Raw genomic sequence first — 14,716 nt, forward strand, 5'->3', positions numbered from 1 at the left:
TTTCTAGTGGTGGGGACACTAAAGCTGGTGCATGTCCCCTCTCCCTGGAATGCCCTACAGCCAACCTCCTTTCAACTCATCTTTTAAGGCTTAATTTCAGTGTCATCTCTTCTGGGAAGTCTCCTCTGATGCCTTCAACTGAAGTGAGTACCCTTCCTCTGGGCTCTCTATTACAGCATCTACCATTCCAAATGTTGTCATTGGCTTGTCATCCTCGGTGAACTATGCATTCTTTAAAAGGAGACTGCAGTATACTCACTTTAGTATATTCCCAGTGTCCAGTACCTATCAGGCACTCAATAAATGTTTATTGAATGAATAAGTAAAGTTTCAACAAGCAGAGGATAGTCTGGGACAGCGGTCCCCAACCTTTTTGGCACCAGGGCCTGTTTTCGTGGAAGATAATTTTTCCACATACGGGGCGGGCGGGGTGGGGGATGGTGCAGGTGGTAATGCGAGTGATGGGGAGCAATGGGGAGCAGCAGATGAAGCTTCACTTGCTTGCCTGCCGCTCACCTCCTGCTGGGCAGTCTGGTTCATAACAGGCCTTGGACTGATACCGGTCCGTGGCCTGGGGGTTGGGGACCCTGGGTCTGGGACATTCTAAACAGGGTAATAACATAAAAAATGACAAGGAAGTGGGAAAGCACAGGACCTGTGTGAGATTAGTGACTGGTCTTGGCCCAGATGGAGAAGTACTTCATGAAGAGATAAGGAGATGAGTATAGTGAGCAATGGCTAGAAAGTAAGGCCGATTGTAGAAGGCCATCTTCCAAAGTCTACCTACAACATGTCAGAAATTTAACAAATACAATCATACAAATTTCAAGTAATAGAATAAAGGATTCAATCACTGCTGAATCAGGATCATTTATGTATTCCACTACAGGATAATTCCATGACCTTGCTTTGCCTGGTAGAGTCCCAGTTCACAGCTGTTGTCCCAACTTAGTAATGAATAATATCATTTTCATTCTCTAAAGTGTCTCTATTTGGATGATAAATTATAGTCATTCTAACTAAGGGAGAGATCTGGACTCCTACTTCAGGTTATATAACCAGCTAAAATAAAAGTCTGTCAGCTTCTAAATCTACAAAGATTTGGAAGGAAAAAAATGTTAGTAAATAGAGATAAATTTAACAAACAACTGCAGTAATCACATAAAAACATTATCTGACATAGCATGTTATGTAAAGAAAAAAAGCTGCACTTTAGCTAAAGTAGTTAACTTATTGTCAGTTTTCCTTTTGCATTTCTTTTTGCTTTATATTCATAATTGGATCACTCTTTTAATTGAGTTCCTTGCTTCTGATTAACAAAATGGAAGAAAATGTATTATAAATCTTCTGCACAAAATTATTCTAGAGTTCTTTGTTACCAATATGCTATACAAATCTTTCATGTCAATAAGATTACACTGGAAAACAAATAACTTTATTGGAGAAATCTTTTAAGTAAAAGCCTGAAGATAGGACTGTACAGATTCTTATTAAATATCTATTTTTCATCCTCTTTCTGAGTAACCAGACCTTGGTTTCTTGGGGGGAAATATGCTCAATTAAAAGTACTCATCTCCTCAGAGATACAAACAGCCATGTGACCCAATTCTGGCCAATGAGTTATAAGTGGAAGTATTTTGTAGGCCTCGAGGAAAAATAATTGTCCTCTTGTTAAAAAAAAGAAAGACAGCTGGCTCATGCTCTCTGCCTTTCCCCTTCTTCCTGCTGGATGCAGACTTTATATAATGACTTGGAGCAGGGAGCCTGCGACCATGAGAACCAGTCACACTCGAGACAAGTTTATATATTTGCAAAACTCATCAAACTATACAGTTAAGATGGGTACATTTTACTGTATGGCAAATTATACCTTAAAATACGTTTTTAAAAAGATCAGTTGCTGGACTAGACCATAATATTTAAACATATATTATGATCAACCTGTAGACCTTTTAAAAAATAGGAGCACACTAAATATTTGTTAGTTTCACTTAAATTATTTGCTAGTTCTATGGCTATTAGAACAATATAAAGTACCTGCTGGAGGAGAAAAACACACACCACAGCTGAAAAGACAAATACCCACTTACGCAGTATTTGTATACATGTCTATAGTTCTTTTGGGAAAAGATTAAGTCAGGAAGACCTGACTCAACAGTTCTAAGAAAAAGAAACAAATAATTTGCTAAGAAATAATAATATACTTTTTCCTTTTTAACTTGTTGTAAAAATCTGTAAAGAAATTTTCAGTATAGAAACTTAGTGATACCATCAGTTTTTAGCTAAAAAACAAAGAAAACAATGTGCATGTAGAAATACTGTGGACCCTTGATTAAAACATTTATAGAAGATATTAGTGATAAAATTAAATCAAAATAACAGATAGTCTAAACCAGTGTTTCACAAACCATGTTTTGGAGGAAAAAAGAGACCTGAGCATATTTCATGAAAAATGGGTATGATGTTAACTGAATTTAGGTGATGATAGTTTGAACAAGATCAAACAAGTTTCTTTACTTCTTTCTCATAGGCTTTAATGTGATAATGTGTACTGTGAATTCCCAAAAGAGGTTATACGGAATGCAGTGTATCCCAAACTTATTTCAGTCCGAGCATCTCACAGGACTTGGCTAAGAGAGAGTCACACTTCAGGAAACACTCTTGGAGGATGACAGCACAAGCCAAATCAAATGGGGTTTTTCCTACATATTTTGTTTTCATATCTCTGTTGGAGAAGGTAATTATGCATTTTATTTAAAATATCTCCTTTAAAAATACAAAACAGAATCTAAATTGTTAGTAAATTCTGACTTAACAAGGAAAAATGAATATTGCTCAGGTTTTCAGACTTACAAAATAACAAAGTATTATGTAGAGCTGGTCCCCAAGCAGAACTGGCTCCACCTTTCAAGAACAATCAGTTACTAAAATCTGTGGGGTACATGCAACCAATTATGAGTCCTTTCTTTAGTGTAAAGAGACTTAGAATTTAGTCCTGGGCTCTCATGTATAATAATCATGCTACTTTGAAACGATAAAAGCTCAATTTCTTTAACTATAAAGTACTGTAAAGCATAAAGTTGGACTACATAAGCTCTATGAAATTTTTTAGCTCTAAATACTTTATTTTCCAACTTACTACATTTGATATTTCTTAAGCAAAGTAAAAGAGTATTTTGTTACAATATAACTTACGTATTTTCAAAATCATCATGAAGTGTGAATTCTGTTTGTACAACATCTCCCTTATATTTATCACTTAAAACTTTAAATGTGAAATTCATTTTGGTAAAAAGCAAAATTTTATGTCCCTCTACTGTCTGAAATATAACTATATTTTAAATACATCTACGTCTATGAACTCGGGGGAGAGGGACAATGGACCACAGCTTAACAAAGTTTGGAATGTCTAAAAGCAGAGGATTATCATTCAGCCAGAAGCAAAGCAGATGAACATGCTGTGACTTTTCAACTGTTAACTATTTTCAAAAGCAAAGTTTAGCTTTAATATCATGAGAAAACAATGTTCCAGTGGACAAGTAAAAGGTGTAGTAGTTTTACAAATTTTCTTCAAGAAATTTTAATTACTTACCTGTAATGGACCCAAGATAGAGCTTGTTGTATACATAAAAAAGAGACGAAGATAACTCAGAACGTTGGCAAATGCAAAAAGCCCTTCTGCCACCAGTGTAGGATGGAATGCATCCCAGTCCTTCCGATCAGCAAAATCATGAAACTAAGGTTAGGGAAAAAAAAGCCAAAGATAAAACAGCTCTCTCAAGTTAGGAAAATAAAAAACAAATATTCTGACTGTTGAAAGAAAACTATTTTATATATCCTTGTGGGGGAACTCCATTTATGTTTTATAAAGTTCTCTTCTTTTAACAGAAATAACATTGTTTTAAATAAGTAAAAGATTTCTACATATGTGGGGCAATATCACTTGTGCTATATAAAGAGGTTTTCTCAGAAATTCCTATGTTTTAAAAAACTAATGTTTTAAAAACTTTCATTAGACTTTTTATGAATGAAATTTCTGCTAGTTTTTCTTAAATTCCACAACACAAACTTTAAGAATGTGTGCTGTCAATTAATTAGCTATCACATTAAATTAACCTAGCCCTTTGACTCAGGATTCTACAATGGCCCATATATGCTTTCTCCCTTCTAAATAACAAGAAAAAAAAGAGTGTATTATTATACTTTAGACATAGAATGACCACATGTTCCAATTGCCTGGGACAGTCCCAGATTACATACCAGTTTTCCTGGCATAATTATTAATTGTGCCCCCTTTCACTTGTAAAGTGTCTTGGTCTGAATAATAAACTATATGGACACCCTGCTTCTAGAACTAAAGAGACCAGTCTAAAAAAACCAATGACCATCAACCTTTCTATCAAACCATCTATCTATATATGATCTTTTTATTTTCTTAATAACTTCACAACTCTGGTCATGGAACATACCTAATAAACATGTTTGGTACTACTGATCAATTACATGAATAGAGGTTTTTAATAAAGTGATATAAGATAACCAGTTTGCTTTCTCTATAGTCTATAAATCAGTCAAAACCCAAAAAATATTATATAAATAGTTCCTTGAATGTGACGCCTCAGAATTCTAAACTCAGGTGTAAACAAAGATAGTTAACATAATCTCCATTACCTTTCCTGGGCTTTTAATAAATCTTTATAAAAGTAACATTATAAGATGTCTATAAGGTTAGATTTTTGTCAAATTTTAAATTTAAAAATATAGGAATCAGAAAATAACTAAATTTACATAACTTTTTAAGCTGTGTAAGATAATAGTCATGATTTGGAATGTGTAAAACACTATATAATGAGTTCCATTCAGATAAACTTTTTCCTGATAGATATAAAGATATCTAACACTAATCAATTTAAGTAACTTTGTGTTACTTAGGTTAATGAGGTAATATATAGGTTAATGAGGTAAGTGAACCTAGCTCAGATTTAAGGAATTGGCATTTGGTAGAAAGAAAATGCCTAGACAGACCTGGATTTAAATCCAGTCTTGGTTTCTTACTGTGTGGTCTTGGACAAGTTATTTATTATCTCTGAGCTTCCTTTTCCTTATTTGCAAAATGGGGATAAGGACATCTGTCTCATAGAATCCCTGTGAGAATAAAATGAGATAAAGTATAGCAAGTATCAACCATGGTGCCTGGCATAAAATAGGTAACGAACATTTAATGGTAATTAACACCCTTGAAGCTATTAGAAACGAAGGAAACAATGTGTACTATTCCCTTGCACAAGGATAGGTTTAGAATGAAAACACATCAGACACAGATTTGGGCCAAAATAACTCTGAGATACATAGCTAAATATCCTGGGTTTTTCCTAAATAAATTTCACTTGTGCCTCCAGTTGACATAGTTAATAGTCACCTTGTTGTGAGCAACCACTTTGAGGGCAAAGGTTGCCAAATAAAGTGAATTCATGACAAAACTGAGTTGATTACGTGATTCTTCTAAAAAGTCTTCCAACCCTTCATACCACAGTCTTTTAATGTCTGACCAAATCATCCCTAAAAAAGGAAGAAAAAAAATCAGATAATGCTCTCTTCATTCAATAATAAACTAAAAAATACCTTAAGACTCAAAGTACTAAATAAACAACACCTGTCAGTTGTAGCCTCATTCAGAAGAAAAAAATAACATTCAGTAAAATGTTCTTAAAATATGAAAGAAAATAACCTTAAGTTTCATATGACAATATCTTTCCCAGAGAGGGATTTTAATAAATGATGTGAAACAAGCATAAGAAAGCAAATTGATGTTAAATACAAAACCCCCAAAAGGCTCAGTTCCTGATTCTTTTCTCTGTCTACACTCACTCCTATAGTGACCTCATCCAGTCTAGTCTAACGGCTTTAAATACCATCTATGTGATAGACTTTCAAGTTTTTATCTCTGAACTCAACCTGTATTTACATAATAATAAATATCTCTAAACTTCTTTCCTAAACTTAACTTGTATAGGTACTTGGCTACTCTACATCTCAAACTGGATGTCCTAACATGTCCAAACTGAACTCCTAATCTCTGCACCCAAATTCACTGCTCTTGAAGACTTCCCCATCTCACTTAATGGCAACCCCATCCTAGCTGCTCACTCTCAATGTCCTTGAATCATCCTTGACTGATATTCTTTTAAATCACACATTCAATGCAGTAGTAAGTCCTGCTGGCTTTACTTTCAAAATATAGTTAGGATCTAACCTTTCTCACCACTATTTCAACTTCAAGCCACTATCTTCTCTGGCCTGAATTACTGAAATAGCCTAGTCTCCCTGCTTCTACCCTGTTCTCCCTAAAATCTATTCTCAACATGACAATCAGAGTAATACTTTTAAAATGCAAGTGTTACTTCTCTCCTCAAAACACTGTAGTAACTCCCAGAGGAGAAAGAATTAACTGCAGGACAGAACTCTTTTCCCATGGGAAGAAAATCTCATGTTATCATCTATTTAAGTGTCGCCTTGGAAACATACTACATTAAGAAAAATATGGAAGGTCAGCTGTGTTCAAGATTGTTATAAAAACAACCACTGATTGGGAAACTGCATCTGGACTGGAGGACTATGAGTGGACTCATAGACCCTAAAAGTATACCCAACCAGGACTATATAAAAACATGTTGAGAAGCACAGGCCTCAGCTTCTCTGTGTGATGTCTCTCTTAATGTAAAGTGTGCACGTAGTGGGAGCTACATTCTGAGGCTTTCTAAGATATCCTGCTGGATTTATAAGAAATCCTGGTAGATTTCAGGCTTCTTTGGCTGGGGTAGCCCACCCCATGAATATGGCCTCATTCCACACAACTGAGTGTGCCCCTGTGGGGCTGGGAAGCAGCCCCGTCTTTTGTAAAAACTGCCAATAAAGATATATTTGAAGCTGTCACGCTGACATGCTCTATTTCCTGTCTTCTATCTTCCAAAGGTAAGTAAATCTGGTGCCAGGTTTTTGCCTATCGTGTCCGGCGAGTGCGAATGTTAATGAGAACCTAAGACTACCGCTGCTGACTGCAGAGTAGGCATTGCACCTTCCCTTACAGCTCATTTTATTCAGAGTCAAAACCAAATTCCCTACAATGGTCTACAAGGCCCTACATTACCTCTCCTCTCTGATCTCCTCTCCTATCAATCTTTCCCTCCACTACTGGCCTCCTTGCTGTTCTCTGAACACACAAGACTCCTGCCTTAGGGCCTTTACATGGGCTCTTCCCTCTGGCTGGCAGCTCCTCACCTAGACATCCATTTGGCTAACTCCCTCCCTTTGCATCTTCGCTCACCACCTACTCTGATCATCCTATTTAAAATTGCAAACCCCGTGCCCCTCACTCCCAATCCCCCAACTCTTCTATCTTTTCCCTTAGTACTTATCACTTTTAAACAATGGATATAGTTTACTTATTATGTCTATTATTAACTGACTACCTTCCTCCCACTTCGGGTAAACTCTTCAAGGGTAAGAATCTTTGTTTTATCAACCAATGTCCTAAATAGTGGCTGATACACAGTGGGTGCTCAAAAATTTGCTCAGTGAATAAATATACATAAATAAAAACCAACCGAACCAAATAACTCCCTTCCCCTTCTTTGGCCAGAAGTTTCTCCATAGTTATATATTCCTGGGAGTAACGGAGAACAGTACTACAATCAAGAATAGCTTTATGACACATTCCTCCACTAAGGTTTTTTTTTTTTTTTTTTTAAAAACAGTGGGCGGGCCCCTCACTGTTGTGGCCTCTCCCGTTGCGGAAAACAGGCTCCGGACGTGCAGGCTCGGCGACCATGGCTCACGGGCCCAGCTGCTCCGCGGCATGTGGGATCTTCCCATACCGGGGCACGAACCCGTGTCACCTGCATCGGCAGGCGGACTCTCAACCACTGCGCCACCAGGGAAGCCCCACTAAGGTATTTTTAAGGAGAATGTAAAGTGACAAAAGAACAGAGTGCTACAACCTAAATATGGATGAAGATCAAGTTAAGCCAATCAGAATCATCCTCTGACTTACCAGTGTACAGAGTAAGACCCCTGGGAAACACATGAAGTATTCTCAAAATATCTGTTCGTAACATCTTAATTATACAGTACCCATATTTTATGTAGAAAAACATTTTGAAATATTTGCAGGTCTGACAGGGAAAACAGTTTTTAAAAATTCCACTTGGATGAGCTTCTATTTAAAATGAATAGATAAAAACTAACCAAAAATGTTAAACCAAATCGTTTACATTTTATTAACCCAAACACTGTAACAGTAGAACACTAAGCCAAGAAAGATGCTTACAGAAATAAGTGTTTTATTTCTGTAAAATGTAATATTATACCTAAAGGGAACGCTTGACAAAAATTACAACATGAATTGGAGAAGATTTTGATCAAGAAAGGCAGACATATGAAAGAATATTAAGTACCACTGACAGTTTCCCAGCTCCTGTGCAATATCCCACACCAAAGTGAAGCTAATACACTTGATGTATTTCACATTTCTGAGCTGGATTGGAAGAACACAATAATTTAAAACTATTATAAGCAATGCAATCACTACACAATCAATGGACTACATTTTGGGGTCCTTTTTTGTTGTTTTTTAGAATTAGTTAAGATTAGCAAACTGTAATCCCATCATTCTGGGAATTCCTCGAGGCTTGCTCCTAGGTCCTCTCTTCTTCTCATCTTATACTTTCTCAAGTGTCTCATGTGTGCCCACAGTTTCATCTACAACATATATGCAGATTATCTGCATACTGCTAACTCAAGCTTAAACTTCTTCTTGAGCTCTAGACAATGATATCCAATTGTCTGACTGACATCTCTTTTGAATTTCTCTAAGGCTTTTCAACTTCAACATACCCAAAACCACACTCAGGATCTACTCTTTCACAAACCCCCAAACTAGTACTCTTCTAGAATACTTAGTTGCTTAATAATTTCCTCCTCCCTCACTTCATATATATATATATATTTATTTATTTCCATGTCCTACTGGCTTTACTTTGTAAATATCTCTCGAATCTGTTTCCTTCTCTTTCTATGGCAACCGGCGTCAGTCCAAGGCACCATCAGCTTTCATCTACAGTACTGCAACAGGCTCCTTATCGGTCTCCCTCCACCTACTCTTGCCGCAGCCCTTCCTCCCAACCCGTTCTCTACGCTGTAGCCAGAATGATCTTTTCAACATGAAAATCTGATGATGTCACCCGCCTACTTAAAAACGCCAGTGGTTTTCCACTGCTCTTAGTATAAAGTCAAAATTACTTAATATGGCCAACAAGGCTGTCCATGGTCTAGTATAACATCCACTTCTATAGTTTCATCTCAAATCCCACTTCCCTTGTCCTCCTGCCTCCAGCCTTTACGCAGTCCCTTCTTTGCGCCATGCTCTCTCTTGCCACAGGGCCCCTGAATGTAACTTTTACATCAGCCTAGAATATTTTTCTCTCCCAATTCTCCTACAATACCTTTCTTTCACAATTCTCCAAGTGGACTCCTATTTATCCTTTAAATCTTAGCTTATTTATCACTTCTTCAAGATAGACTTTCCAACCCCCTGAGTAGGTAAAATGCCCTTATAAAATGCTTGCTCTCCTAGCTCCAAGACCTTTACTTAGTAGCACTTAGCTCATGTAATTTTTTATTTTATCTGTGTGATTTTCAAGTTATTGGGTGTTTTTCTTTTAAACAATAATTAGACCATAAGCTCCATAAGTGTTGGGCCATATCTGTTTCTGCCTGTGCTTGGACAAAGTAGGTAGACAACATTTCAAAATATACATTTCTGTAAGGGCTGTTCTATTATATTCCAATGGTAAAAAATTAAGTAAATGGATACCATTAATAGTCTGTGGATTCATCAACACATTGTTTTCTTTTTTTCTACCTTGCTTTTTATAATTTAACCCTACTTTTTTCCTGGAGGGCTAAGGAAAAGAACAGGAAACAAATGTACAGAAGCCAGGCATCATGAGTCAGAAGTCCCTGTGCTCACTGCATGAAAAAGTAAATTGAACCAAGGAGTGACTTTGAACAAGTAGGCAAATGATTCCTACACGTTTCCTTAGAGCAAGTTCAGATCTATATATTTAAGGAAGTCAGAGCGATCTAAAGACATAACAGGTTCAGAAAACATCCTTGGCAAGGTTTATTCATATCTGTTTCAAAGCAGAAGCTGTGCTGAGAAAAGAAAAATACTTCCAGGAATTTTAATGGCATAATTCATACTGCACTCTTCTACTGAGACAGAATATGTTTAGAAAATTAATAATATTGTGTGTGTGTGTGTGTGTGTGTGTGTGTGTGTGTGTGTTCAGGGCCACTGTGATTAGAAAAGAGTAGCCACAGTTTTACCATTTGTTGTGAAATTCAGTGAAAGCAGCAATATTTATGCTATCCAAGGAGTGGTATGACTCTCTGACTTCAGTGAGTTTTTACTCACTGCTAAGAAATATAAACTTTACTTCTTATACAGACTTGGCTACAGACGTTCATTTTACAAAACAAAGAAAATATTTTTTCTCTCTCACTACTATTTAAACAATAGGTTATAGATAAATGATATAAATTTTCCCTTTTTTATGACTAAGGTATATATTACAATCTTTCAGAAGTAGTTTAAATAAAGGGGAAAAGTGCTTCTAAGAGATACCTTTCAGCCTAACCTACCCAATTAAAAATATAAACAAATTTCACATTGAAAAGATCTACAACAATGCAATTTGGAGTCAAATATGATAAAGTATAAATTATTTCCTAAATTAAAATATTAAATTTTAGATAAGATAGTGGAAATATCAGAAACATGAAAATATTAACAAGAAGAAATTATTTAATTCTCTTTAGCCTAAAGTTCAAATGTGTATTATTTTTACTGTATCTACCTAATTTTAAACATTAATGCATAACTCTGATGTAAGATCAAGTTACTTGAAATGAACTGATTTCCAAATAAAAATAAAAATCCCAAAATACACTTTTATATCTGAAGAACTAAAAGTGAGCACTGTACATTAACTCTTCTTAAATTATTTAATAACTGAAACAGTCAAGAACATATTAATCAATCAGTGCTTCATAACATAGAAAAGAATAAATTTCAGTATTCCTTTTACTCTATAGCAAATAGTAAAGAAAAAGAAAAGGTGGGAAATGCTGAGGTTAAAAACAAGGTTGAAGATCCAGAGGGAAATAATAAAGGGGATGTCATTAAAAGAGCATAAATAGACAATGTAATTATACCTCAACTTCCCTCCTCCTCCCACCTCTCCCAAAAAGGGCAAGGGCAGTAAAAACTGCAGAAGATCATTAAAATATTTATGATACATCATAATACTTATTAAAAAAAACAATTTTTAGAAAATAAAATGTCTTTTTTTTCTTTTAAACTGTCATTTCTAAAGAGATCTGGCTGCCATTACAAAGAACTGATTTATAGAGTGAGTCACCAGGGAATGTTTTATCTATATAAGGTAATATGTAACTATAAAAGTTCATACGTTCTTAAAAGAAAAGCTAATGATATAATAAAACAAAATAGTTAACTCTTAAAATGCAACCGAGTACAAAATGTATCATTACATTTCAAAATACCTAAGAAAATGTTCATATTCTTATAACAAGAAAAATTCATCAGCAAAATTTGTTTTTCTGTTTTAACAATCATGAACAATTTTAGCAACTGACAAAGAATTTTTAACTTCCATGTAATTAAGTAATATTAAGTAAGAGATCTGCTTCCTTATCATCAAGTTCAAGAACATTTATCTTTTAAAAAAAATGTTAGTTACGTCTTCAATGATCATGGAAGCATTCAAATTCTTCCTGTATAAACAGTGTAAAATTACAAGTTGAAGGCAGCTTATAATGCCACCAAGCAAGGGAGAATTAATGGGCTAAATAAAGGCAGAACTTTTTAAACTAACTTGATACTTACCAATAATCCACAGTATAAGAAGATAGTCTATTCTTTCAAGGGCTGGCCCCATTGTGTTTTTCTTATCTTCATTGTAGACAAGAGAGTATAGGTTTAATAATAGCAGAAATGTAAAATATGATGCTCCATGAATAATAAATTTCATAAAAGGTGTGTGAATAATTCTGCCAAACTGAGATTTGGGAGCTATCAAATAACAAAGTGACAAAACTGGCCAAAACATGCCAACTGTCAACACAGTCATTATCTTCTTACAGGTAGGCTTACGTCGGTAACCTGACATCTGTCCAAACCAAACAGTGTTCAGGAACTGCTGACAGTTGGACTGGGAGACAAACTGAAAACGAAGCACACACATATAAAAAAAGTAAAATATAACTTGTAAATACGATCTGATAGTACTATTATTTAATTGATAGTCAAAGTTTTAATAATAGTTTGAAATCAATTCTATACAGTCCAGTTCTTTTTGTTTTGTTTTGTTTTCTTACGTGTAATAAAAGAGTGTGGTGGTTAAGAGCATAGACTCTGGAGCCAGATTACCTAGATTCAAATCCAGGCTCTGCCACTTACTTACTAAATGACCTTGAGCAAGTTTTTAAATCTCTCTAAGCCTCAAATTCCCCATCTATAAAATGGGGATAATAGTATCTAGTCATACACTTGTTATGAGGATTAAATGTAAAGCTCTTAGAATAGTGCCTGGTCATAGCATGCACTATATAAATATTAGTGATTATTACTAGCCTACTCAGCCATTTCAAAACGTTTAACTTATAAAGACTCATAACAGTTTTTATGAAATTTCAAAATTAACAAGCACAATCCACAGAAAGAGACTTCAGCCTAGGAAAACTGATGATTTCAGTTACAAGAAACCAACATGTCAAGAAAGCAAAGCAATTAAAGTCTAAACATCAGATATTTCTATGCTCCACGAAAACACCGAGAATTTCTTAAAATGTATTAAAGATACTCTTAAATCTTCTTAAAATGGAATTCTATGTGAGAAGAAAAGGAAAAATATTCCCAAATAAGAGGAAAATTCTAGTTCAAGTATAGAAATGAATTTACCACAGTTTACGAAGCTTTTTAGTTTACAAAATTCAGAAGCAATATTTTCCCAATATAATGCTCACGTTGTGAAGTATAAGTTAAGGATTCTGATAACTCTGGACACAATAACGTAATCAGGTTTGAAATCACCAAAGTAAAGCACAAGTGATCATAATATCATTCAGATATTAAATAATATTTGGTCAATGTCCTGTTTTAAAATGATTTATCCCAAGATAGAATATAATCTATAGAACGCAACACCGTAGTTTAAAAAAGTAGACAGAGTTTTGTTGTTGTTTATTGTACTTATCAAGAAATTTCCTAATATATCAATACTATACCTATTTTTGGCAGTTAAGTCTTCATTATTTATCCTTCTGCTTAGATTCCAGTGTTGTTAGGGAATCGTAATTTGTCCCTCAAGAGGAAATATCAGGGAGGAAAATAGCTTTTCTTCCCACCAACTCCCCAGTTTAGTAGCATCCCAAACTTAGTGGTTTCATCCTTCCCCCGAGTATCAAAGCAATCTCAGGCGTGACTGCTGCCCTTGCCATTCCACTATATAATGATGATTTAATTAACAGTAATGTTAAATATGTAATTGGAAGGACAAATTTTCAATTGGAGATGTTCTAAGTCTGTGGTGGTTTTAAAACATAGACACAAATTCTTTGATACTCCTCTCATCAATAGGTGGGCTACCAATATTACCTACCCATCAATTCAACAATCTTATAATTGCTTTAACCAGTAGATTCTGGAAGAAGTGACGCTATGTGACTTCTGAAGGTAGGTCTTAAAAGGCCATTCAGCTTCCACCTTATTTGAGAAACACTTGCTCTTGGAGCCAAAAGCTGGCAGGTAAAAAGTCCTACTACCCTGAAGCCACCATGCTATGAAGAAGACCAGGCTACATGTAGGCACTCCGGTCAGCCCTCAGAGGCTACTCAGACCATCCCCCTGCAGCCAGCCCACCGTGAGAGCCATGCCCCTCCAAGGTTCCAGTCCTAGGTTCTTAGGAGACCCACCCTCTATGGACCCACCCACCTGAGCGCCCAGCCCACTCAGAGCTCCCTGTTTGAATCCTCAGCTGCTGCTCAGGCACCAGACATATGAGTGAAGAAGCCTCTCGAATGACTGTAGCCCCCCATCATTTGAGCTATCTCCAGCTGAGTCCTTGACATGGAGAAGCAGAGACAAATCAGCCTTGCTGTGTCCTTTCCTAATTCTTGACCTAAAGAACCCAAGAGCATAATAAAATGATCATGAAATTACTACAAAATGACCATGAAATATTGTTTTATGCCACTAAGTATCACAGTAGTTTGTTATTCAGGATGTATGACCTGAACAAAGTCTACCAACTATTTGGAAAAATATTATCTTCCCCTTTGATTATTTTTAGAAATCTAGTTTAAAAAACTAATTTACATTTTCATTAATTCTTAAAATTACAGAGTATCTTCCTTCCAACTAAAAATATTACCACTACTTCTTTTTCCTTTTCTCTACTCTTCTTTAGAATGGAACACCTGGTTATCCTCTGTGAGTTCTTCAGGGAAATACATATATATATCATTAGGAAACTGCCTCTTAGTTTTTTCTTCCCTTACCAGGATAATCTCGGTTCTTTCCACCTTTCTTTGAGGTTCTTTTGCCAAGCACTTAAGTTGGTTTTGTATCTTTGTT

General features: G+C 35.6%; 1 protein-coding gene across 2 annotated transcripts in view; it reads right to left on the minus strand.

Moving 5' to 3' along the window:
* TRPC1 (transient receptor potential cation channel subfamily C member 1) overlaps positions 1 to 14,716 on the minus strand; it is a 64,461-nt gene that overhangs the window by 17,612 nt on the left and 32,133 nt on the right. For both annotated transcript variants that reach the window (XM_022582677.3, XM_022582675.3), the window contains 3 exons: positions 11,969 to 12,305; positions 5,420 to 5,559; positions 3,593 to 3,736 (listed from right to left, as the gene is read on the minus strand). In XM_022582677.3, coding sequence (XP_022438385.1) covers positions 3,593 to 3,736; positions 5,420 to 5,559; positions 11,969 to 12,305 — 621 coding nt within the window. The remainder of the gene's footprint in view (positions 1 to 3,592; positions 3,737 to 5,419; positions 5,560 to 11,968; positions 12,306 to 14,716) is intronic.

This window comes from Delphinapterus leucas, chromosome 4 (assembly GCF_059928025.1).
Source record: "Delphinapterus leucas isolate spDelLeu-1000000601 "Yukka" chromosome 4, BTC_Dleu_Yukka2, whole genome shotgun sequence".
NCBI classification, from domain to species: domain Eukaryota; kingdom Metazoa; phylum Chordata; class Mammalia; order Artiodactyla; family Monodontidae; genus Delphinapterus; species Delphinapterus leucas.